General features: G+C 46.1%; 1 protein-coding gene across 1 annotated transcript; it reads left to right on the top strand.

Moving 5' to 3' along the window:
* On the top strand, positions 1–26,903 carry LOC140069326 (high affinity immunoglobulin gamma Fc receptor I-like). The gene is made up of 6 exons (XM_072114881.1): positions 1–35; positions 3,327–3,347; positions 11,909–12,163; positions 12,246–12,506; positions 23,348–23,629; positions 26,685–26,903. The coding sequence occupies exons 1-6, from the start codon at positions 5–7 to the stop codon at positions 26,822–26,824; spliced, it is 990 nt and encodes a 329-aa protein (XP_071970982.1). The 5' UTR covers positions 1–4; the 3' UTR covers positions 26,825–26,903.

A 26,903-nucleotide genomic window follows, 5' to 3' on the forward strand; every position in this document is an offset into this window, starting at 1 on the left:
CATCATGTCTGGAGAGACGTCCGTGTTATTACTCTGTAAGTACAATCATCTCCATGTTCTTCCATTGCTGAATCAAAGGAGAGGGTTCTATAAAAACTGGATAATACTACAAGTTCCCGGCTACTCATCGGATCTCCCATCATACATCCTTCAATATGATTGTGCACGGGGTCTAATGTCTGATTTGAACAACTGACACAGAGAGCAGAAATATGCGGCACTCACTAGATCCACGGCACAAACCAGCCCTTTACATCTACTTTCTAACATAGTTATCACCGGGGGAGAGGGAATGGGGCACATTTACTTACCCCTCCCAACAGGAACCCCGAGGTGCGTTGTCCAACGAGGATTCGGAGCTGCCGCAATTCACTAAGATCGTGCGCCCCGTTATCCTCCATGTGTCGTTTCCCCCGCTGAGGTCCGCCGGAGTTCACCTTCTTCTTCCCGGTGTATGTGAGTGCTGATCTTGTGACACAATTTGAATTAAAATTTCCGCGGTTTGTCCCAATCAGATGGGTTGTCCGACGGCCTTGCCCCCCAATATGCATAAAAGTCGTCGCCGTTGCGTACGCCAAAAACCACTGTGCAATTCAGGGTAAATCGGAAATATTCGGGAAACCCAACGGAAATGCGCCCGACGGACCCTTAGTATATGTGTCCCAATGTGTTGGAGCAGACAATGGAGCTTATTTACTAAGGGTCGCAGATCTCACTTTCGTCAGACTGTTCGCTGTTTTCTGAGATTTGCGCAGCTTGGACGGGTATGTAACAGGGGTTTGCGCTGGGATTGTGTCGCACGCGATCGGATGTTGGTGCTGTCTTTTATGCAACAGAAATCGGGGGGGGCGGGCCATCGGATGATCCAACTGATTTGGACTGAGCATGGGATTTGTCTTTCAAATTGGGTCGCAAGATCAAGCACTTACACCGGGAAGAAAAGGGTAGAAAAGGGCAGACCTGAGCGGGGAAGCGACACATGACGGATATCGGGCGCACGACTTAGTGGTGCTTAATCATCAAACACGGCACTTCCGGTGAACTCCAGTGGCCGCGTAAGTAAATGTGCCCCAATATGGAGGTAGGACCTGATCCTACTGTTTTTGAATTTCTTGAAGTCAGTTTGCCCTGTTGTTAAAAAAACATCGTCCCTCTCTGGATTGAAGCAGACGTTCGGTCTCCGATGGTGACAGCATTTTCAGTACGCATAGAATTGGTACCAATGTCTTTGATAGGTGGATAGGTCCAAGCACGGCTGCTTTGTCTATATTATACAGAATATTTGGTAGCAAGAAACAGGAGTCTGATTAGGTCAGATACTAATACTGAGAGAGAAAGCTGAATAACGCAGATGTGTTGGAGCGCCTCCTGCAGGCCTGGCTTATAACAAAAAACATGTGATAAATGAACTTTAGACGGAATCGTCTTATAAGATAATGCCATTATCTTAGTTATTAGTTATCTATCTCCAAGTTTTGGGCCCATTCACAGAATGCCCTAAGCGCACAGTAAGCTCCCTGCACCTGGGAAGTAGGGTTTTTTTTCTGTGACTTGGGGCCCTTTGTCCTCCTTGGGGCCCCCTGAACACAGTCACACCAAACCCCCATGATGGTGGCCCTGTTTGTGTCTTTAATCTCCCTCCATCTCCTAAAAAAAACTGAAGGAATTGCTCAAAATGTCAATTACCGGCCTTTTTTTAAAAAAAAATAATTTTTCTGTTAAGATTTGTTTATTTATTTATTTAAAAAAGGTACAAATTTTTTTCAAAATGATCTCGTTTTGAAACAGATAGTTTTACAACCAAAATGAGTTCTAAATAACATTTCCCATATGTCTGCTTTATGTTTTCCAAATGTTTGAAATGTCTGGATAATTTATTTAGATGTCCCAGAAAACCATTGTTCGATTTGTATTTTTCAAGGAGTTTTCAAAATTTCCTTTCTTGGGGATCATTATTGTTTGTAATGACATTTGAAATCTTTTTAACATTTTCAAATCTGCACCCCTCAAATTATCAAAAACAGTTTTTAAGGATTGTTAACCCTTTGAGATCTTCATAGCAATGAAAACAACAAGAACGTAAAATTTAGAATGGTCCAACTTTGTCAGTAAGTAGTAAAATCATGTAAAATCAGAAACATGTTAGAAATCACCGCATCCCAAAATGTCCAATCTTTCAAAATAGAATACATTTTTTTTTTACTGGCGTTTAACCCTGTAACGGAAAATAGATTTTTAAATGTGGGGAGTGAAAAATGGAAATGCAAATCAAAAAAGGGCCTTGTTGTTAAGGGGTTAATACAGGCAGTCCCCAGGTTACGTACAAAATAGGGTACGTAGGTTTGTTCTTAAGTTGAATTTATATGTAAGTCGAAACTGTATATTTTATCATTGTAGACCCAGACAAAAAAAAAATTTGGCCCCAGTAACAATTGGAATTTCAAATTTTTTTGCTGTAATTGGACCAAGGATTATCAATAAAACTTCATTACAGACACCTTACAGCTGATTATTGCAGTCTGGGACTATAGTAACATCTAGAGAGGTCACAGGGGGAAGAGGGGTCTGTCTTTAAGTATGGGTCGTCTGTAAGTCGGGTGTCCTTACGTGGGGACCGCCTGTACAGATATTTTTTTATCACTTTCTATTGCATTTTATGGTGGGTTATTTAATTTTTTTTTTTATGCCATTCATCATGTGGGTTAAAAAACAATTTTGGAGATCGGTGAGCGTGGCGGTCTCAGCACTGAGCCCCCCCCCCCCCCCACTGATCAGCAACTTAACTTGCCTTTGTGGGAAAACCCGAGCTGAATCGGCATCAGTTCCATGACATATTATTACTGCACGTAGCGCTGTAACTTAGTTGAGAAATGTGGGGGAGGGGGGAGCTGCCAAGTCTAAGTGTATGGCTGTATGTACCTTGAATATAAGTCCATGCTATAGGCACCAGTGGCAGTGATGGTGACCCAGAAGCACGTGGTGTAAATTACAGCTTTCACTCGAGTATACAACTAGTCCTCATGCCCCTCTTCTTCTCAATTCAGCAATCGCCTGACACCTTTTCTCCTCCACAATAAGAAGTATTCCAGCAGGGGGCCCCTTGGATGATAGTGGCCATGGGAAATTGCCCAGTCCACCCCTACTTCCCCTAACTCCAGCCCTTGGTAGCCCAGGTAGAAGAAATAAGTCTTTTGGGTTATAGTAATAATCTTACTATTTTACAATAAATAAAAATTAATGGTGGTCCAAACCTGTAGTAATTTCCTATGAGAAATGTACTAGAATTATATTATATCTGATGACTCTTCTTATATTCTGTTTTTTAGGGTTGGTTCTTATTACAGAAGGTAAGTTAACAGCTTTGTTAAATTATATATTATTTCAACGAAAGAACAATATAAATGGAGAACACTGACAATACCAAAGTCACACAACCCTCTACCATCATGATAAACAGTGACTGTGGTAATCTTCTTATTTGTGTTATCCATGGCCTCCTTCCTACGAAAATCAACTTTTTAAAATGATACTTATAAGCCTGAAGAGCTTACCAGAGCCACTCTGTGCTGCAACTTCACGGGTTGTTAGACTTTTTCACCCTCTCCCAAAGAGTGTGTTGGCGACATCTAACAGTGACTTTTGTTATCTCATTAGCTTGGGTTATGGATATATAGTTATTTATTTGGGTTACCATTGTGTAAGGCTACATTCACACGAACGTATGGGGGACGTATATACGGCCGACGTATATACGGCCGATATACGTCCCCCATACACTCCTATGGGCGCACGGCACCCTACGGGAGCGGTACGGTGCAGCACACGTGCGGCACCGTACCGTTCCGTACCCGGGAAAAAGATAGGACCTGTCCTATCTTTTCCCGTAATACGGGGCCGTGCGCCATAGGTTGCTATGGAGAGGGGCGGGGGTGAGCTGCGCTCACTTCCTCCTCCTCTCCCCGTACACTGCCGTTGCCCGCTACGGTACGGTACGGGCGGGCAACGGCAGTGTGAATATAGCCTTAGGGGGCACACAATGCATCAAGGTATTTTCCATGCACTTTTTGTGTTTGTCGCAAAGTTACATGAGGGTGGTCAAATGTTAATTGCCAAATGCATCGCCTGATTGTTTGCTTTCAAAATTACAAAGGTTTTACGGGTGCCTTTACTTTTTAATCTGTTTTATTGATATATTTAGCAGGTAGGTTGTAGCTGAAAAGCAGATATTTAGTTATTTCAGTTTTAGTGATATTATGATGATTCATTCATGTGAACATATCAATATGGGACATTTGTTAACTCTACACTTGTCCATCTATTACATTTAGGAGATGTGAAGGTAAATATTTTTGTTTGGAGCAAATTTTTTTGCCATCAAAGTCAAATTATAAGTATTTTTAATAAAATGTTTATAAACTCTTTAATGCAATTTTGAAAATGGGGCAAGTGTCTGCTGTCAGAAAATATTTGGTTTCTTGCTGTTTACTTTAATTCTTTTTGCTGTAATTTCAATTTTATTTGTAAAAATCAAAATTCTCAAAATTGGTCAGGACAATAACGCAACAAAATATGTCTATATATCTATTTGTCTAGTTATCTATCTCCTATAATCTGACCATTTATATATCTTGCTTTTTCTCAATTTTTCAATCAATCTTCTATTTCTCTCCTCCTGTATTTATCTCTTGTATCCATCTCCTGTATACACTCACCGGCCACTTTATTAGGCACACCTGTCCAACTGCTCGTTAACACTTAATTTCTAATCAGCCAATCACATGGCGGCAACTTGGTGCATTTAGGCATGTAGACATGGTCAAGACAATCTCCTGCAGTTCAAACCGAGCATCAGTATGGGGAAGAAAGGTGATTTGAGGCCTTTGAACGTGGCATGGTTGTTGGTGCCAGAAGGGCTGGTCTGAGTATTTCAGAAACTGCTGATCTACTGGGATTTTCACGCACAACCATCTCTAGGGTTTACAGAGAATGGTCCGAAAAAGAAAAAACATCCAGTGAGCGGCAGTTCTGTGGGCGGAAATGCCTTGTTGATGCCAGAGGTCAGAGGAGAATGGGCAGATTGGTTCGAGCTGATAGAAAGGCAACAGTGACTCAAATCGCCACCCGTTACAACCAAGGTAGGCAGAAGAGCATCTCTGAATGCACAGTACGTCCAACTTTGAGGCAGATGGGCTACAGCAGCAGAAGACCACACCGGGTGCCACTCCTTTCAGCTAAGAACAGGAAACTGAGGCTACAATTTGCACAAGCTCATTGAAGATTGGAAAAACGTTGCCTGGTCTGATGAGTCTCGATTTCTGCTGCGACATTCGGATGGTAGGGTCAGAATTTAGCGTCAACAACATGAAAGCATGGATCCATCCTGCTTTGTATCAACGGTTCAGGCTGGTGGTGGTGGTGTCATGGTGCGGGGAATATTTTCTTGGCACTCTTTGGGCCCCTTGGTACTAATTGAGCATCGTTGCAACGCCACAGCCTACCTGAGTATTGTTGCTGACCATGTCCATCCCTTTATGAGCACAATGTACCCTGTAACATCTGATGGCTACTTTCAGCAGGATAATGCGCCATGTCATAAAGCTGGAATCATCTCAGACTGGTTTCTTGAACATGACAATGAGGTCACTGTACTCAAATGGCCTCCACAGTCACCAGATCTCAATCCAATAGAGCATCTTTGGGATGTGGTGGAACGGGAGATTCGCATCATGGATGTGCAGCCGACAAATCTGCGGCAACTGTGTGATGCCATCATGTCAATATGGACCAAAATCTCTGAGGAGCTTCCAGCACCTTGTTGAATCTATGCCACGAAGAATTGAGGCAGTTCTGAAGGCAAAAGGGGGTCCAACCCGTTACTAGCATGGTGTACCTAATAAAGTGGCCGGTGAGTGTATATCACCTACTTTATATTCTGCATCTAGAAATCTCTATCATCTTTCATATTTATCTTCTATCATAATAATTATAATTAATAATTCTTTATTTATATAACGCACACAGATTACACAGCGCTGCACAGAGTTGCCAGATCAGTCTCTGTCCCCAGGGGGCTCACAATCTAATCAGCCTACCAGTAAGTTTTTGGAGTGTTGGAGGAAACCGGAGGACTTGGAGAAAACCCACACAAACACCTAGAGAACATACAAACTCTTTGCAGATGTTGACCAGCGCTGCAAGGCTGTAGTGCTAACCACTAAGCCACCGTGCTGCCCATTCATCTATCTCCTATAGAATTCTCCCATACTACAGTATTTTACCTTACTAAAGGGTCCTCTGACTGGTCATAAAATAGTTTTATTTTGGGGCCCCACTTTTAGTTTTGCCCAGGGCCCCACTTTGTCTAAAACAGGCCCGGTCTCCACAAATACTTATCCTGCCTGAATGTTCTAATTCAAGCAGAGGTTAACAATATTGGGGACAGAGTGTCACACGCTGAAGCAAAAATTGAGTCATAATAGTCTGGTGGACTCACATAACACCTCTTAAGAAAAGATATGTGCCATCTAAGCAAAATTAGTCAACTCTGAGGACAGAGACAGAAGAAATAATTTCATGCTAAGGGGCACTTCTGAATCGGTTCAAGGTAACATGCTTCCCTCCTCCAGAACTGACCGACTATGAACTCTGAATTGATAGGGCTGGAAACCCAGGCTGCTTGCTGAGCTCCACCCATGCACGAATGGCGCGAATCCTGCATGAGGACTCTGTGGCGCAGGAGAAAATTGAGTCCGCCACAGCTCCTGATGGGAATTACCCAAGCCCCACCCCCTGGTGGGAGGACTTCCTGCTGTACCTCAATATAGGAGAGGAGCTCCAACATGCCACGTGCATTTATCAGGAAGCGTTAATCATGGCGAGACCATGACTGCTCCCCCTGGAGGATACACCCAAATTCCTCCAGGCATTTAAAACTGTCATCATGGTGGCAGCACATCCCATCCAGTGGCTGTCCTTCTCTCAACGGTTTCAGCAAGGATTAACTTGGGTCTCTGTCCTGAACATGTATCTGGGTTCAGTGAAGGAACGGGGCTCCCTGCTTGGGCGGTTCCTGCTGCCTCTTCCAATAACCACGTTGGTGCCGAGAGTCAAGGCTGGTGTTCTCCCACAAGAAGCAATCATGGAGGTGATCCAAAGCCGGAAGACACCACCTGAGGTACCGGAGCCTCCAGCAAGCTGGCAGCAAGTCTCGGGTGTTATCCCACCGGTGGTGGCTCCTTTCCCCGCACCTGCAAGGCTCAAGCCTGTGGCCCAGGAGACACGCTCAGTGGCTCAGCAGCCTAGTGTCCATAGTGAGACCCTCTGCCGGAACCTACAAGATATCCATCTTAGACCAGCGTTGGCTAGAGCGGGAGGTCCAAAGCTTCGTGGTGGCTAGTCGATCCACCAAAGGTGCCTGGACCATACAATGGGCCAAGTATGGGCCTTCAACTTCAAGAAAGGGTATGAGTTTGCCACTGAGGACTTTACTGGGTGGGAGGTGTTCATCCCCTGCCTCTCCATTAAGTGACCTGACCTCCCATCGCGACTCCACAACCTCAAGCCGTTGGAGTGGATTGAGTTCAGCCTCCAAGAGGGGCCACAGGGTCCCTGGGCTTCCGGATTCCGGACCCCAAAGAACAACATTACTATATTCACTCTCCAGAGAATCCTTTGGCCAGAGCCTCCCATCTCTTGCTGGGCTGCAACTCCCCAGATGGCGACCCACGTAAGTGCCCTGTCCACCGTGATTGTGAGCGTGGGTCAAATATCTATCCATGGACCAGGCATGGTCCAGGGGATCACCCTGGCCATCTTATCAGCCACCAGCGCTACTGGATCCCAGGGGTCCTCCGTGATGGGAGATGGTCTGGCAGATGAGCCCCTTCCGGGTTCCCAAGCGAGAAATCCTCGTCCGACATCTTCCTATCAGTGGGGTGATGACCCAGCCCCAGAAGAGTTGGAGGATGCGGAGTGAGCTAAGGTGCTGTTGCTTGCTCCCCTCTATTTATTCCTAGACCCGTCCATTATTGAACAATTCCTTATTGAACAATTCCGCTCAAGTTATCAAGGTGGACCAGTTGTCCTGTCGAGCGAGCGGAAACAAAGTGCCATAGATAGTATCAGTACCTGTCCAGCGAATGTGCAACCACAACTTGGCTTGGCGCTAGCTGTCAGACTAGGTAAGTGGTGGCCAACTCATGCTGAGATGTCCCTGCGGGCTAAGGCCCTGCCTGCAGCAGATAAACTGCCCTGACAAGGGCGAACCTGCTATCACAAGACACAAGACTGAGACAGGAAAGTGGGGTCAAACTAGGAGATAAATGATATTGAGAGACAAACAACAGATACAGACAGGCAAGCCGAGTCAAACAAACTTGGTCAAAACCAAGATGGCGCCAAAGGTACAGAATCGGATATCAAATAGAATGGTCAGTAGGCAAAGCAGAAGTCAATACACAGAATAGCGAGAACCGCAAAAGCAAGAGCACTAGAGATCAAAGGAGACTGAAATAACCAGCACCCAATTAAGAAGCTGGGCAGAATATATGGGAGCAATGGACACTGCCTCCAGCACTGACTGGCTCAACCGTCCATCACTCAAACCGCAGCTGCAGACAAAACGAGTTCAAGGACATACCCAGCTTTCTCAAAGATCAGAAATGGAGCTGTCAATCACAGAAAGCTCTGCGTGTAGTTTACCGGCACAGAAGCCTGAAACCTGATCCCATCAGAACAATTTGCGAGTTCTGACAGTTAGCAGCCCAGAGCCTGATTGACTCTCTCCCCTTACCCGTTAGACTGCGTATGTTAGGTCGAAGAGAAGTCCAACTTTACTTGCAGTTGGTTTAATAAAGAATGCCACAATTGAGAAACAAAATGGACCCTCGTTTCAAAACAATGTGCTAAGGAAGCCCATGAAGTCGGAATATGTGGAGAAAGAACAAGCTGGCATGAGGAGGAGCTGACGGCAGACTAGGCAGAGGAATGAAATGAGACATTTTGGAGAAATGGTCTGTGACCACATCAGAAGATGGCGGAAAATCCGTAAAAAAGTTCATGGCCACCTGAGTCCAAGGGCAGCTGGGTATAGGCAGTGGCATGATCAGACCCGCTGGCTTGAGACATGACAACTTATTTCAGGAACAGGAAGCACAGGAACTCACAAAGTCTTGTACATCCTTGACCAGACCAGGCCACCATTATAAACAAGAGATGGGAGTGGCAGATCTCTGAGTCCCAGGGTGCCCATTCACACGAGAGCAATGTCCCCGAAATATATAGTCTTCTGAAGAGCAGGTCAGACATAGGTCTTGCCAGGAGGAATTTGCTGTAGATCCACAGTAGCGGCAACAAAAAGACGTTCTGGGGGAACAATATGTTTACAACCTGGTTCATCCCCAATTACATCGGAGAGGACATTGGCTTTGACTTCCTGATCTATATTCATCCAGCAGAGAAGAATGTCAAAGTGAGAAAAGAAGACAGACTAACGAGCCTGTCGTCGATTGAGGCGTTATGCCGTCTGGAGAAAAAGGAGATTCTTGTGGTCAGTATAGATACAAATCGGATGAAGTGCTCCTCCCAGTAGCTAACGCCACTCCTTCAAGTCAAGCTTTATGGCCAGAAGCTCCCGATCACCAATGGAGTCGTTTTTCTCTGCAGCTGAGAAGGTTTTTGAGAAGAAGCCGCAAGTGAGAGTTCAGCCTTTGGGCCCTTTCTGGGTGAGAACGGCTCCAGCTCCTACCGAGGAGCCAAACCGGACCAAATCACAGAAGATCTAAAAAGTGATGGATGAGATGACCAGCTGTTTCTTAAGACGACCACAAGAAGATGACCCTGTAAGAACAGGGCAGCATCCACAAAGTTTCCTTCAGAACCAGAAAGGCAGAAGTACTAAACTGGCTACTAGTCACAGAGCTGAGTAGGACAGGTATGTTCAGGCGTGGAGAAGCTTTGCTCTCACCTAGGGACACTTCTCCCAGAAACCCTACGTGCAAGAGTTTCCTGGATGCTGTGGATGGAGTTTTATCCACTTGCATGGCCTCCTCAGCAGCAGGCAATGAGGGTGGCAAGGTGGTCTTTGGAAAACAGGAGCAAAGCATGGCAGACAACGGGTCCTGGTCTGTGTGTTTTCTAGGTGCTGCTCCTCCATGTGCTCTGGTAACCAGAAGTCTATCTAGTGGGCAGGAGAGATTAGATAACTCAGAAGATGGCAGATCCCGTGCAGACAGCACTCTTTGATATGACTAGACAGACCTTTCTTAAAGGTGGCAGTCAAGGCCACTTCATTCCAATAAAGCTTGGAGGCCATAGTGCGGAATTGAACCACATAGTTGCCAACTGACAAGTCCCCTTGGCGCAAATTCAACAGGGCAGTCTTTGCTGAAAATGCTGTGCTGGTTGCTCCAAGACTGATGGGAATTCTGTGAGGAAGGCAGTGATGTTGGCAGTGACCAGGTTTTCCCTGTCCCAGACGGGTGTGTCCCATGCCAGGGCTTTCCCGGACAGTAGGCCAACCACGAATGCCACCTTACACCTCTCTGTAGTGAACTGCGTGGACATCAACTCCATGTGCAGTGCGCACTGGGTATTGAAGCCCCTTCACGACTTGGCGTCTCCATCATATTTGGATGGCATAGACAAATGCAGTTTGGGTTCTGCAGAAGTTGCTGTAGCGGGAGGCGCTGCAGGGACTGGTCGCTGATGCTGGGCGGCTGATAGCTGCTGCATCATGGTGGTGAGCTGGTTAAGTTGCTAGGCCTACATGGAAATCTGTTGAGACTGCTGAGCCACAATCCTAGCAAAGTCAGCTTCTACAGGCAGAGGTAACTTGGCGGGATCCATCCTTCTGTCAGGGTCTGGGGTTGTGGACCCATGGAGCCCCCGCGAGCAAAGACGTAAGCTGACACCTGGGAGTGGGGTCTAAGTAGCACCCGGAATTCACCAGAGCCCATTATTTGGGGGTATAGAGGAAATTTCATCTTTTGGGGGATGCAGGGCATTTCATTACTGGGGAGGCTGCTGGGCATTATATTACTTGGGGGGGCTGTGACCAATAAATTTCCCACCCTAAGCTTACACTCAAGTCAATACGCTTTCCGAATTATTTGTTGTAAAATTAGGGGAGTAGACACGCCATTGAGCGGGAGCTGATTGTACTGCATGCCCCAGTAGCATCTTTCAATACCTCCCACAGGAAGTCATTCATAGCTCGATGTAGCTGTGAAGCTGGTGTTCTGTGCATGTCCATCAGTGCACCCTCATCTCCAAAGCCCGGGCTACTGCGGATGTGTAGAACTCTAGCTGAGCTGTGGCTACTCCACGCCCCATAAAAGTGGGTCCTAAATGTGGGTTACACACTTTGCCTGAAGCAGAACCTCCTTAAAACTAGTTGTCTCCTTCTTGTTAGGTAACATATTAGGGCTTGTTCATAGAGTTTCTACTGTAAATTTTATGTACCTTTTGTATATTGTTCCTTTTTCTTTACTTATCTATGAAAAAACTGTTCTGCAGTACTTTAGAACTTTAAGTAGAGATTGCCTTAAAACCTTAGACCTTGAGTTATCCAGGTTCAATATATCACTGATCCCAACAGTAGGGGTTGTCCAACTCCAGCAGGCAGGCTGGGGAGGTAAGTTTTAAAAAAGAAAGCCTTACTCACCTCCTCTGTCGCAACTGGGGTCCCATGCCGCCATATTGCTGGTCCTCTGCTGAGTTCAGCTTCCTGCCCGCCATGCCCACCGTCCCCATATCTCATTGCACTATACAGTTTGACAACCCCTTTAAGCTTAATTATCCATAGTTAAAAATAAACCTCAAACAAAATGTATTTTAAAACTTTGAGATAGAATTCTCTTTTGGGTCATTGTGTCTACAACCCCTGTATATTAAGAATAATGTCTTCTAGGAGCCGCCATTAGACCTGCGGTGACCTTCACTCCCAACTACAAGAAGATATTTACATCAGAGAAGATGACAATGGCCTGTGATGCGGGATCTACTATAGGAGAGGGGATGGATTATATATGGTACAAGGACAATTCTCCTGTATATAATGGGAAATCCTATACAATACAAGATGTTAGAACATCAAGTGGAAGTTACCGATGTCAGACCAGACCTGGAGAGATAAGTGACCCTGTTACACTGGGTGTAAGTGATGGTGAGTAACTCTACCAGATCATAGATATACAGACAAGTTGTATCACACAGAGACTGTTAAGAGGTCATATATGTCTCCTCAGATTGGCTCATCCTGCAGACCCCTCTATATGTCTATGAAGGAGATGACATAAATATAAGATGTCACCACTATCCTGGATTCCCCGGAGGACGGACAATATTCTATAAAGATAATAAAGTCATTAGAGACTCGGGAGATGATGCAGAATATAATATCAGTAATGTAACCAGGACGACTGCCGGGACATACAGATGTAGGAGAGACGTCTATTATTATGGAGCATATCACAATCATGAAGATGAAGCTTCTGTGTCTGTAGAAGGTAAGTCCAGGATCATTTATATAGGAATTATTCATGAAGCACCTGTAACATATATTTGGATTTGAAGCATAAAGTGATTTTAGACAATGTCAGTATTGTCTACCCGTGTACATTTAGTCTGTGCTCACGTGTAACATGTGCAATGTTTCTGAGATGAATCTGAAGGGTTTCCAAATCCTACCAAAAATGAATCTTCAATTTTTATATTTAGTCTTTAACATAAAATTTTTTTCAAAAAAACCCTTATTCTTACATTTTACTGCACTTTCATTGTCTTGCGGCGCTGCCCATCTGTGTCGTCAGACTACTTCTGCCCACCAGTCCACTGCTCCCACTCCTGAACAGAATTAGTTTCAATGTTTATCAGGTGGGGTGGCAGGGGTCAAATGGGTGGGCCAGACGAGCAGAAGTAGTCTGACCAGATTGTGCCTGGGCACAGCACCAACTGCATTGGTGCACGACAATGGGAGAACATCCGGACAACCTCATGGAGCTTACTTTTCTTTCCCCCTCTGGGACAGAATTGTTGCCTCATTTATGGAACAAATGTGATTATTATCCCATATCCCGTGGATGGGGAATAATAATCTAATTCATAGGGGGTCTGACTGCTGGAACCCCCACGATCATGCATTACGTGTGGATATGGGACGGACCCCCCCACTTTATTTCAAATACAACTTAGTCTGGAAAAAATACATAACCACATAACTCAATGGGTCAAAATGACCACAGCTTTATTTAAATTACTGGAATAAAACAATCAGAGGAGGAGTCAGGTGATATGCCAAGAGTGGGATTCACCAATCCCCCAATCCACAGCTGCCTGACATACAGCACCCGGCCAGACAGCAATAAAGTGGTCGGCACGCTCTGTATGCCATTCTAGCAGAGCCAGGGCACTTTAAGGGCAGCAATGACCCTAGTGAAGATCACCCCTGGGCTGTCTGTTGGATAAATCCCTGGGTGATGGATGGGGAAGCCTGTGGTGGTAAGCAGCTGTATCCAGGGATCAGACAGAGGCAACATTGTGCAAATTAACTTACAGCTCTTTATTCAACAGCAACTGCCAAATGATTAACAGCAGATTTCAACAGCAAATTTGGCAAGCTGGAAGAGTCATGGAGAGCTGGTACACAGGAAGGTTGCATGCAGCCTGTTAGTAGTTAGTAGCGGGTTCCCTAAAGACCCTCGGTTTACAGAGGCTATGCAAATAAAAAGCTTTGGTTTGAGTTGTAAGCCTGCAGTCAGTATTTGACAAATACTGATAAACGCTCTGACACAGTCTTATCGACATAGCTGCAAAGCCTTTTAAAGGGTTAATGCAAACTTATATATAGTGTTAATTACTATATTAGTGCAAAACATCACATTGGCTTAATCAGCCCAATGGGTACATTACGTTGGCAAACGTTATATAACGTTAATCTGATGGCTACTTTTAGTAGCAATTATAAATGTCCATAATATGTATGATAGACCTCATGACATTAAATGGAAGTCCTCTTAACCTAAAAGTAAAGGCATGAAGTGCATTGCAATCAATTATAAATGCCCATTTCCTGCAAAAGAAGGCATAATATTGAAAGCAGCAGTAATATGGCTGTACTTTTTCTCGGATGATCTTTGACTATTAGAGTCCATTCTTTGGGCACAGTCCTTGAAAAAGAGAAAAAGACAAGGATCTTCTCATAGTATGAGGGACACAGTCCTTTGTAGATGGAGATAGCTCCATGTTCAGCAGAGAGGAGTGTTTTCAAGCACAACTGGTGAAAGTTCAAGGAAAGTCTCTTGACTTTTTAATAAATAAAGATGAGTCCAGGCAAGTCTCTGGCTCTTAGAGATATGTGGGTGCAGCCCAATTGGGAGAAAAATCGAAATCAAAAGTCATATTTACAAAGATCAACAGTACCTAATAATGGGCTTCAGCCCATCAGGGGATTACTCTTGTTATTCTGGAACAATCGTTGAATCGAAAGCTGCAGGCATAAGGGCAGGTACTGCAGCATGGACATCATCAGCCTGGGTGAAGACAGCAGTGTTGAGATCTGTCACCTGGAGACATCTGGCGATGGAAACTGGAACTGCAGGGGTAGGTGCAGAAACAGCAGGGATGTCATCTGGCACAGCTGTGGCTGTAGCAGGAACGGATGATGCTGGAACACGTTCCAATGTAGCTGGAGTATCAACCTGCGAAATAGAAACTCTCACCACCTGGAGATTGTGCGCTAGCAGGATCGACTCAGCAGGAACATCAAGAACACTGGTAGGCTCTGGAACTGCTGACACGGAACACCCAGAAGTTGGAGCTGGAGTTGGAACAGCAGGAAGGTCATCTGCAGCAGTTTGCATCTCAGCAAAGGAAGGACACAGGCACTTCTCTGACCGACCTTCAGTAGCTGTGGGCATTGTAGAGCAAACAATGGTTTCCGCAGAAGCTTTAACTTCTTCTCCATTGGTGACAGTTGGAGGAGTGTTATTCCCAGACTGACTTGCAGCTGCTGGGGGAGCCGTTGAGCTGGCGGTGGAAACCTCTGTAGCTGGCTGGGTGCTCTCACCGGACAGCATGGGCCTCTTGGCAGGTGGTCCTGGGTACTCAGCAGGCTGGTAAGCATCTTTAGATAAGGGGTCATGCCAGTCCCTTATAGTCAGGCCTCCTAAGGGAAAATGACAGTCCTCTGCAGGGAGGACGCACTGTACCCCAGCTGGGGCTAAGGGAGATATGGTAACAGTCCCTGTGACAAGGGCCCTGAGGGTCATGGTTCTCTCATCCAAGGTGGTCCTCTGAGGGTAAAGAATTGGAGCACCGATAGTGAAGAGGGGGCCCTCTGTAGGGGTGGAACCTGACTCCCAGCTGGAGAAGATGACTGTGGAGGATGGTCCGCCATTTTGGGCTTAGCGCAGAGGGCCTCAGCAGCTGAGGAATTCCACGCAGGTGGAGTGTAACGTTCAGTCAAAAGCCGGAGGTAAGTGTCTGCGATGGAGCACTGCATGGCCTACAGATAGGGTGTGCTGTCACAACGATCAGAGTCTTAAAGGCCTGGAGGAACTTCGGTTTCTCATTAAGAGGTAAAGGCCTTGGTCTCGCCATGATGGCGGTTGCATCTTCACTCCACTAGGCACTCAGCGGGTCACTTCTTGCACGGAGGTGAAGCAGGAAACTTCCACGCCAGAGGACGGGGCTTAAGTCCTTCCCACCTGGAGCTTTGGGGGGCTCTATTTACTCCTACTCCACAGAGCTCTGAGGCTGAATTTGCGCCATTTGCACATGGGCAGAGCTTGATACGTGCAGATTTTGCTTGCTGGATTTTGCTTGCTGTGTTGCGCAGCGTTTGCAGCGGTTAATCCCCTAGCGCTGCAGCAGAAAATGTAGCTGAGCTGACACAGTTCTTTGCAGGAATTTAACTCATGGGTGCTGGAGCAGCGCTCTATGGCATGTGGCAGTAATAAAACACAGCCTATCTTGTAAACTACAATCACGCCTGGGCCTTAACCCGTATGGCAGCAGGGTTAGGCAGCACAGTCTTTATAAAACTACCGTTCAAAGTGTCAGTTAAGGCACAGAAGTAAATATCCTGTTCATGACACCACTTGCAACATCCCCCACCAGGGCCTAGCCTTTTCCTGGGGCCCGGAGACAGTTGGGGCCCACAATACCGGAGGGGTTGGCTAGTGCAGACTTGGGCACGCTATGGTCACGGTGCTTGGTATTGTGACTAGAGGGATGACCTACAGCCTGGCAGGTCTCCAGCTGGTGGTGTGTGCAAGAAATATGGAGGGAGAGGCTGATGCAATGGTTTCTCCCTGGGGCAACCCCTGAGGTGTCTGTAGGATGAATCCCTGGTTGATGGATGGGGAATCCATTACAGTTCTTTATCAAATCACCTTCCAGCTTGCTTTACAAGAACATCATTGGACAGTAACAGCTCACAGTGTTAACTCTTGCCTTACCAGGCAGTGGATACAGCTGTAAGCACTAAGTTGTTCTAGCAGTCTCACTGATGAATGAGTTGCGCAGGCTCACCAGATAGATCCTGACAAGGAGGGCCTGCTATTCGCAACAACCACCTTGCCCCTGCATTGGCAGGGGTGTTGTATACCCCCTTGATAATTGAATGGCTCGGCTATGGACCAGGTGGGAATGTAGGCTAAAGCTGTCCAACAGCATATAGCTTTCAGATGGTCCACACACTCTACAACCTGTAGGGGTGCAAAAATAAAGTGCACTTCAGGTGAAGTGGTTGGCTATGTGCAGTGTAAAGGAGACGAACCACCCACGGTCCTGGCTGTAGGAACTGGGGTTGGTGTCGGACTAAATGCCTGAATACAGTTGGTAGCTATCACCCTTAAACCAACTGTTTTCTTAGGAAAGGTGTGGTGTCACATCCTTTAATCCCACTTTTTACACCAAGGCCTGAAATTTGTCCGAAGACACATCACCTAGGTGGCATAATCATAGACATATTTAGTGCATACAGTACATATGGTATACCTGCCATCTGACGGTCTCACCCTAGTGTATGACGTCTAGGTGTTACTGCTTAGACACCCCCGGTTCCCTAAAGACCTGCAGGTTTACAGAGGCCACGCAAATAGAATGCAGATAGATCACCAGATAGACCCTGATAAGGAGAGTGTGCTATTTGCAACAACCACCTTGCCTCTGCATTGGCAGGGGTGTTGTATATACATGGACAGTCCATAAAATATAAGACACAACTCAAGGCAACCTATATACATGTATATAAGATACAACCTGGTGCCATAACTACTGAGAAGCAATGAGGTGGAAGCCATGTACACTTCACCGGGAACAAAAGCATCTTAGAGGTGAGCGAACATACTCGTCCGAGCTTGATGCTCGTTCGAGGGTTTGATTGAAATAGGCACAGTCTGTTGATTTTTTATTTTTCTTTTCAAAAGTGAAAGTCACAGGCACAGCACAAAATCCTTTTGTGTGATGTTAGTTTAGCTTAGAAACTAGCCATAGCAATCATCTTCTCTGGTTGCTGTGTGATTTCTTCTGCACGTTTTGTTGTATAAAAAAATTAAAAAAAAAAAAAAATTAAAAAAACACAAAAAAAGATTTCTGTTTAGATTTCTGTTTTGTCTATATAATAGACTTTAATTTTGAAAATGTTGAACCCAAGGGCTAGGGGTAGAGGACTAGGGGTAGAGGACGAGGGAATGGGCGTGGGCATCCAATTACTGCAGGGGTCAGAGGCCGTGGTCCTGGGCGGGGTGAGACACCACCTGCTGATAAGGGAGCAGGGGAACGCCGCAGAGCTACGCTCGCTAGCTTCATGTCTCAACTTACTGGTACTCATGGCAGAGCACTGTTGAGGCCAGAACAGTGCGAACAGGTGATGTCGTAGATAGCAGACAATGCTTCTAGCCATTTGTCCACCAGTCAGTCTTCCGCGCAGTCCACCCATGTTACCCAAGTTAGCACTCCTCCACCTCAACCTCCTTCCCCCCAGTCTGCCCCCTCCCATGAAAATTTGGCATTTGAGCATACTCTGAGGAACTGTTTTCTGGACCCTTCCCTGAGTCACAAACCACTTGTCAGGTTGGTGCTGAGCTCTTTCCCGATGCCCAGGTTTTCCACCGGTCGCAGTCTGTAGGTCATGATGACATTGGTTGCAGTCTGTGGGTCATGATGACATTGTTGACGTAGTAGAAGAAGTGTGTAAAGAGGTGTCGGACGATGAGACGATACGGTTGTCAGACAGTGGTGAAGTTGTTGTAAGGGTAGGAAGTCCGAGGGGGGAGCAGACTCAGGGTTCGGAGGATGATGAGGTGACAGACCCAAGCTGGGTTGATAGGCCGGGTGAACACAGTGCTTGTGAGACGGAGGCGAGTCCTATACGAGAACAGGTTGGAAGAGGCAGTGGTGGGGCCAGAAGGGGAGGCAGGGCCAGAGCTGGTACATCAGCGCCAAATGTTTCATGTAGTGAAGCTTCCGTGGCAAAGGCTAGATTTTCTGAAGTCTGGATGACCAACGGACTGTGGTGTGCAACCTGTGCCACACCAGAATCAGCAGGGGTTACACCACTACTAGCTTAACCACCACCAGTATGTGCAGGAATATGAATGATAAACACCCCACTCAATGGAACCAAGGGCGTTCACCTCCGGCCGGGTCCACCACTGCTCCTTCCCCTGTGTCATTTGCTGCCTCTGCTAGTCAGGCCCCTGCCCAGTACCCCAGCACAAATACCGCCCGGGCGAAAACCACACCTTCGCCTCCACGATCCTCCACAGCGTCCACCAATGTCTCCATGCGCAGCGTTCAGCTGTCTATACCCCAGACGCTGGAGCGCTAGAGGAAATACAGTGCAACCCACCCATACGCCCAAGCCCTCAACGTCCACATCTCCAAATTACTCAGCCTGGAGATGCTGCCCTATAGGCTGGTAGACCGAGGCCTTTCGCAACCTCATAGCGGCGGCTGCCCCTCGGTATTCGGTCCCCAGCCGCCACTACTTTTCCGGATGTGCCGTCCCAGCCCTGCACCAGCACATGTCAGACAGCATCATCCGTGCCCTGACCAACGCCGTTTCTGACAAAGTCCACCTAACCGCAGGCACATGGACAAGTGCTGCCGGGCAGGGTCACTACATATCACTGATGGCACATTGGGTTAAGGGTGGAGGCTTGGACCGAGTCTGACCCTGGCGGCGCTCATATACTGCCGACGCCGAGGATTGCGGGGCCAACTCATTCATGGTCTCTCAGGCCTACTATTCCTCCTCCTCCTCCTTGCACCCCTCCTCCACCTTCCCCTCTGAATTACCATCCATGGGCATGGTGTCATCAGTCGGTAACTCAAGGAGCAGCAGCAATGCCGTCGCTAAGCGACAGCAGGCGGTGCTCAAACTGCTGAGCCTAGGCGATAAAAGGCACACCGCCCAAGAGCTATTACAGGGCATCATGGCGCAGACCGATCTGTGGCTGGCACAGCTGAACCTGAAGCCAGGCACGGTTGTGTGTGACAATGGCTGTAACCTGGTGGCAGCTCTGCAACTTGGCATGCCTGGCCCATGTGTTATATCTCACAGTTCAGCGGTTCCTCAAGACATACACCAACCTGTCTGATTTGCTCATGAAGGTGCGCCGCATCTGTGCGCATTTCAGAAAGTCCAGCACAGATGCTGCCACTCACAGGGCAGCGCAGCGCCGCCTCCAACCGCCCGCTCACCAACTGTTGTGCAACATGCCCACGAGGTGGAATTCAACATTAACCATGTTATCCAGGGTTTACCAGCAGCGCACAGCGATAGATGTCAACTTCCACCAGAACTGCTAGTCAGGTCAGTCAGCTTCCTCAAGTCTACAATGAGGAGTGGACGTGGATGTCTGATATCTGTCAGGTTCTGAGTAACTTTGAGGAGTCAACACAGATGGTCAGTGGCGATGCCGCCCTCATCAGCCTCACCATCCCACTGCTTGGCCTGTTGAAAAACTCTCTGGTCAGCATGAAGTCGGAAGCTTTGTGCTCATCACAAGTGACGGGGGAAGAACATTCCCTTGTTGATAGCCAGAGCACCCTCTGGTCTGTTTCTCAGCGCGTATCGGAGGAGGTGGAGGAGGAAGAGGAGGAGAATGTTGGCGAGACAGAAGAGGGGAGCATTGCTCAGTCCTTAACTGTTCAGCGTGTATGGGCAGAAGAAGAGGAGTTGGAGGAGCAGGGGGAATTGGATAGTCAGGCCAGTGAGCGGAGTGACTTCTTGCGCTTTGGGACTCTGGCGCATATGGCAGATTTCATGCTAGGCTGCCTGTCCCGTGACCCTCGCATTCAAATGATTTATTCCTGCACCGATTACTGGGTATTCACTCTCCTGGACCCACGGTACAAGCAAAATCTTTCCACTCTCATCCCTGTAAAGGAAAGGAGCGTGAGAATGCATGAATACCAGCAAGCCCTGGTGCACAAGCTGAAACAGTATTTCCCTTCTGACAGCGCTTCTGCGGGACAAGTAGCGAGGGAGAGTAGGCGAGCAGGCAGCTTGTCCAGCACTGGCAGGGCTACGCTTTACAAGGCCTTTGACAGTTTTATGTCACCACAGCAAGACACTGTCACCTGTCCCAGTCTCGGCAGAGTAGGGCTGATCTTTACAGAAAGATGGTGAGGGAGTTCGTAGATAACCATACCATCGTCCTAAATGATCACACAGCTCCCTAGAACTACTGGGTTTCAAAGCTGGACATCTGGCCCGAACTGGCACTGTACGCCTTGGAGGTTCTTGCCTGCCCTGCCGCTAGCGTGTTGTCTCAGCGGGTTTTCAGTGCAGCTGGTGGCATCATCACCGATAAGCGTACACGCCAGTCGACTGACAGCGCTGAAAGGCTGACGCTTATCAAGATGAATCAAACCTGGATTTCTCATGATTTCCATTCTCCACCAGGTGAAAGCAGCTCAACCTGAATAATGTATGCACTCCTCCTCCTCATTTTCCTCCTTCTCCTCCTCTTTGTACACTAAAGCAGAGGCAACTGGCTATTTTTTGCCAGGGCCAACTGGCTCTAGCTATAGTACTCTATGTATTTAACTTTTCTGGAGGGCCACCTACCCGGTCCTCTGTTTAGAAAACTTTTTTGGACTGCCACATACAGGCACTATCCAAATTTAATTGTCTCCATAGCAGCCTCCACACGTTGTCTCCATTGCTGCCTCCACACGTTGTCTCCATTGCTGCCTCCACACATTTTCCCCATTGCTACCTCCACATGTCGTCTCCATAGCTGCCTCCAAAAGTCGTCCATATAGCTGCCTCCATACATTGTCCCCTTAGCAAACAAGCTGTGTCCGCCAAAATTTTGGGTTGTTTTAACGGCTTCCACCTCAAACTTGTTAACTTGAAAATTACATCCCTTTCACAGGAGATTAGTGACTTGGAGTCCAGCCATAAATTGGCTCCTGACCTCCTGGCGCAACTTACAGGGAAGAGGGAGAAATTGAGGGGCCTCCTTGACCAGGCCCATCTCCACTATAGAACTAAATTTTCCCGCTACCTGTACGAATATGCAGACAAATGCGGGAGGCCCCTAGCGATATTTCAGTCGTTGGAGGCACAGACCCTACAGCAACTCAAACAAAGAGAGCCGAAAAAAGGCATCAAGGGATAGATAAAATTCATAACATTTTTATTAAAGTAATAATGCACACAATACAAAATACCACGTTATAGGGAAAGAGATAAGGGGAAACAAGTGGCCCCTGATGGAAATTGGGGCAACCATGGAAAACACAAGCGCCCTCAAGAAACCCCAGAACCTAAAAATAAGTGAGTAATAATGCAGACTAAAAAGTCTGATAAACAATAGGTAATACAAACGAGAATTTGAACAAAAGAGTATATCCTCAATTCAGTCCTATGTGGAGTGGGGACCGGAGGTACCTTCCGGCTCCCACTGTACACATAAGCAATTAGTGCTTACCCGAAAGCATGGTGGTAGGTTCAGTGGGGAATCCTAGAAGGCCAATAAACTACACCCTGACGCGCGTTTCACTGATACTTCATCAGGATGTCGACAGCAAACAGGCTGCATTTGACTCGAGTAAGACACCTTTTGAGGACCTTCTCAGCTCGCAGTCCCCCCAGCCCCACGCTATCTCACAAATCTATTCCTTATTACAGTCGGAGAGATTCACAGACAGCCCGGGATATGTCAGCAGGTGGGAACGGGAGCTGGATGCAGAGCTTACTCCCCAAGATATGGAAAAGATGTACACCTTCACACATAAACTCTCTACTGCTTGCGCCGCACAAGAAAAAAATACAAAATACTCACCCGATGGTATTGGGTGCTTGAGATGCTGCATAGGTACTATCCTAGTGTTCCAGATGTCTGTTGGCTCTGCGGGGCTGCTGGTGGATCCATGCTTCATGTATGGTGGGAGTGTGATAAAATTTATTCACTTACCTATTATGGACAATTTAATATTATTAAGGATGTATAATTTTTTAAACATGTGATGCGTAATAACTATTTTGTGCTAATGTAGATAAATGCCTCTATATTTTTTTTAATGTATATTGTTATACCTAGGTGCACTTTAGGACCATTGTAAATTTTCACTTTATATACATATATTATGAGGAAGTCAATGTCTATACACTTTTTCCATGCATTCCTTTGCCCACACTTTTGCCAGCACCTAAAATGATGCGGGTGATGTGCATTCCTTCGGTGCGTACGCACGCTCTGGTGGCGGGCCCGGACTTCCGGTTCATGGTGACGTGCAGGTCATGCGTGCCAAGCGTCTTCTGGAACTCCGGTCTCGCCCCCGGAGGCAGGCGCAGAGACCGCGGTAATGTGCTCAGACATACCTGTATCTAGATTTATCCTTGGGTAAGTTCAGCTTTTATTGGCTATTTTTAGTCATCTGATTATACCTGTCTGGGCATATATACTATCCACTTACCACACCACAGCACACCCCCTTGAGGAAGGGACGGCGAAACGTACATCGTGGTGCTGTGGTGGTGGTCAAGTACTTGGTATCATGGAACGCCCGGTTGGGTAAAAATACTACTTGTACCTATTGCGTAGCCTTATGTTGTATTTGACCTGTACGTCTACAGTCATTGCACATGTATATTATGGTTTGACCACCATCTTTGTTTGTTTCTGTGGATTTTAACATGTGTTTTAATGTTTTTTTGATTCCCTTGGTGCGTACAAATAAAGATTTGCATTATTTTGATTGATACATGTGTTATACCTTTTTTGTCCTATATACTATTGTTGTTACTCATCACATGTTGTCACAATGTTTCTTCCTTCTAATAAAACTTCCCAGTAATATTAATATAGAACTTTGTCCCTTTTTCTAGATCTTTTTCCTACTCCAACAATATCAGTGACCCCAAATCCAGTTCTTATTGGAGAAAACGTGACCCTGACATGTGAGACGCTTCTCCCTCCTCCCAGACAGAAGACACGACTGCACTTTACTTTCTACAGAGAAGGACGGATGGTTCAGGGATTTGGGGTCAGTGATATCTATGAAGTCTACAATGTTCAGCTGGAGGATTCTGGGAAATATTCATGTGAGGTGGAAACTACAGATAAGAGAGTAAGGAAGAAAAGTGCAGAGAGACTCATCCAGATACAAGGTGAGGATGGATGATGGGTAATATAGTATATAATAAGTGTAAGAGCTTCATCCAACAACAAGAAAGTGAGGTCCACCAGAGTTAACCATCTTTTTCACGGTATATGTGAGTGCTGATCTTGCGACACAATTTGGTTTTTAAATTCCGCTGTTTGTCCGAATTAGTCAGGTTGTCCAACGTATACACCCCCGATTTGTGTCACATGCAAGTCGGCGCCGATGCGCCACAATCCACTCGAGTGCTCCAAAAACCTGGGGCAAATCAGAAAAAATTGTGAAACCCCACGGAAATGCGTCCGACGGAACCTTAGTGAATGTGCCCCAGTGTCTTTTACTTTCCTACATAAGGACACCTGACATGCAGACGACCCCTAGTAAAAGACAGACCCCTCTGCCCACTGTGGCCTATGGTAAAGCTCTCTGGTTGCTCTCTAGTCCCAGACTGCAATGATCAGCTGTAAGGTGTCTGTAATGAAGCTTTATTGATGACCCTTGGTCCAATTACAGCAAAAAAATTTGGAACTCCAATTGTCACTGGGGCAAATAAAATATTTTGTCCAGATCTAGAATTATAAAATATACAGTTTCAACTTACATACAAATTCAACTTAAGACCAAACCTATGGACCCTACCTTGTACTTAACCCGGGGACTGCCTGTATATGCAACTTCTGTATTTATACCTTTCAAATAATGCAAACTTTCAGAAAGAAATATGATTTCTATGCCATATTTTTACAACCAAAACTTTTTTAATTTAGTGCATAGACCTGGGTCATTTAATTAGGGGACCAAATGAAATATATTAAACAATATTTTTATAGATTGGACATATATGAATGTGGAGATACATAAGATAAGATAATCATTTATTAGTCTCACAGTGTTACAGAAGCAGAGAGAGAATAGAGAGGACAGGACAAACAATGACAGAACAATAATATTAGGGATAAATGAACAAAAAGAAAAAATAGGGATAACAGACAAAAAAGAAGACAAGCAATGATCGTCAATTTGGTATCCAGTCTGTGGATGGGACCTGCAGGGTCTGGTTAGGTGGGGACAAAGGTTACTTCTGTTCTTGTTTGTTGAACAGCCTGATCGCAGGGGGGAGGAATGACCTCTGATAACCCTCACCCACTTGGGGGGAAGCAGTCGGTCATTGAAGGTGCTCCCCAATGCCTCCACAGTCTCATGCATGAGCTATTCTCCAGAATAGATTTCAACTTACACAGTGTCCGCCTCTCAGCTATCATCTGCATTGCGTCGGGAGGACCCCCCAGGACAGAGCTCGCTTTCCTAATCAGGTTGTCCAGTCTGCTCCTCTCCTTAACTGAGATGCGCTTCCCCAATAGACTACACCAAAGAAGATGGCTGATGCCACTACAGAGTTGAAGAAGGTCTTAAGAAGAGCCCCCACACTCCAAATGCCCTCATCCTCCTAAGCAGGTATAGCCCGCTCTGACCCATCCTGTGAAGTGCTTATATGTTCTGTGCCCACTCCAGTTTATTTTTAAGGAGGACACTCAAGTACTTATAGGACTTCACGGTCTCAATGTCCATCCCCTGGATAACCACTGTTTGAGAAGGAGGACTGTGCTTATGGAAGTCCACCACCATTTCCTTGTCTTCGCAGCATAAATCCTAAGGTGGTTTTGCTGGAACCAGTCCACAAATTCCCGGATCAATTCTTTGTATTCCCGGTGGTTCTCACCTGTAATAAGGTCTACTATAGCAGAGTCATCAGAGAACTTCTGTTGAATTGAATTGTTCCTGAAGTCTGCTGTGTACAATGTGAAGAGGAAGGGAGCCAGAACTGTGCCTTGAGGTGCACCGGTACTACTAATCACAGTGTCCGACACACACAGTCCCGTGCTCTCACATCCGGAGGTCGGTTTGTGAGGTAGTCTAGGATCCAACTAGAGAGGTGGTGGTCCACTCCAGCCAGATACAGTCTGTCCCTCAGTAGCCCTGGCTGTATAGTGTTGAAAGCACTGGAGAAATGAAAGAACATTATTCTCACAGTGTTCCCTGGTTTCTCCATGTGAGAAAGAGTTTGATGTAGAAGGTGGATGGTGGCATCATCTACACCAATGCCTGACCGATAAGCATAGGTGAGGCCACTAGAGGGTGGAGATGTGCAAGAACCAACCTCTCGAAGACCTTCGTCAAATAGGATGTTAATGCCACCGGTCTGTAGCTGTTGACGTCCGATGGGTGAAGTGTTTTTAGAACTGGTACCACACAAGATGTTTTCCACAGTTGTGGTACCCTTCCCAACTTCAGGCTCATGTTGAACATATGTGCAATGATACCACAAAGCTGATCTCCACAGGCCTTGAGTAGTCTTGCACTGATACCATCTGGACCTGTAGCCTTGCCCACATACATAATATATATCTATCGTTTGTGGGATGAATTGAATTTTTTAAATTTTTTTATTTAGGCTTCAGCATTTATGGAAATGATCCTCACTGGTCAATTATGTCAGGTTGAATTCAACCACAGTGTAGATCACCACTCCCAGATAACGTCATGGGAATAAACGATCTAATCCAAAATGGTAGCGCTCACGTGCTGCCAGCTTTTTAATGCCACCGGCAGCTTTGGCAGGAGTTATAGGTGGGTATTTGCTGCAATATGCAGCAAACGCTCACCCTGTATGGAGAGGGCTCAGCTTGTGAGCTTTTTTCAAACACCGGTAGCCGACGTGTGACGTCGATCCATACACCCGATCCAACAGCAACACATACTGTTAGAGTTTTAAATAATTGAGCTATTGTCACCTCCAAATTTTCCAGCAACCAACAATGTAGTGGAAGGAGAAGCTATGATCCCTGAAAAACCTTAAAAATATAGAAAACTGCTCTTTAATAATTTCATTACAAAATCTCAAAGTGACCAGAAAAATGTGTAGTTTATTTGTATGATCTATTAGAGTGTCCTCTGTGTCCTCTGTTCCGTTTCCCTAGAATAGAGAATTTATATTATATTATATTTTCTAAGATCCTTGCTACAAAAATAAACTCAGTAACCATAATTTTCTGTTCTTACAGACAGTGTTGGATACACCGGGCTGAATATTATCCTTCTGATACTATCCGGGTGTGTAATAATAACTGCTGCGCTATTTGTCTTCTATCATAAAAAATGTATCAAGTCCAGGGAAGAAGCAGCTGCTCCATCTACAACATAATGGACAAATAAGCTACAAGAAATGATTATTTTATCATATGTTACTGCTGTGCTGTTTATTCTTATCTTATAACCAAATA

The sequence above is a fragment of the Engystomops pustulosus genome, chromosome 7 (genome assembly GCF_040894005.1).
Source record: "Engystomops pustulosus chromosome 7, aEngPut4.maternal, whole genome shotgun sequence".
Taxonomy (NCBI): domain Eukaryota; kingdom Metazoa; phylum Chordata; class Amphibia; order Anura; family Leptodactylidae; genus Engystomops; species Engystomops pustulosus.

Bases quoted from the DNA above. Each gene is read 5' to 3' on its own strand.
- LOC140069326 (XM_072114881.1), top strand. From the start codon at position 5: ATGTCTGGAGAGACGTCCGTGTTATTACTCT. The intron at 36-3,326 runs GTAAGTACAATC...TCTGTTTTTTAG, and splicing joins GACGTCCGTGTTATTACTCT to GGTTGGTTCTTATTACAGAA. The intron at 12,164-12,245 runs GTGAGTAACTCT...ATGTCTCCTCAG, and splicing joins TACACTGGGTGTAAGTGATG to ATTGGCTCATCCTGCAGACC.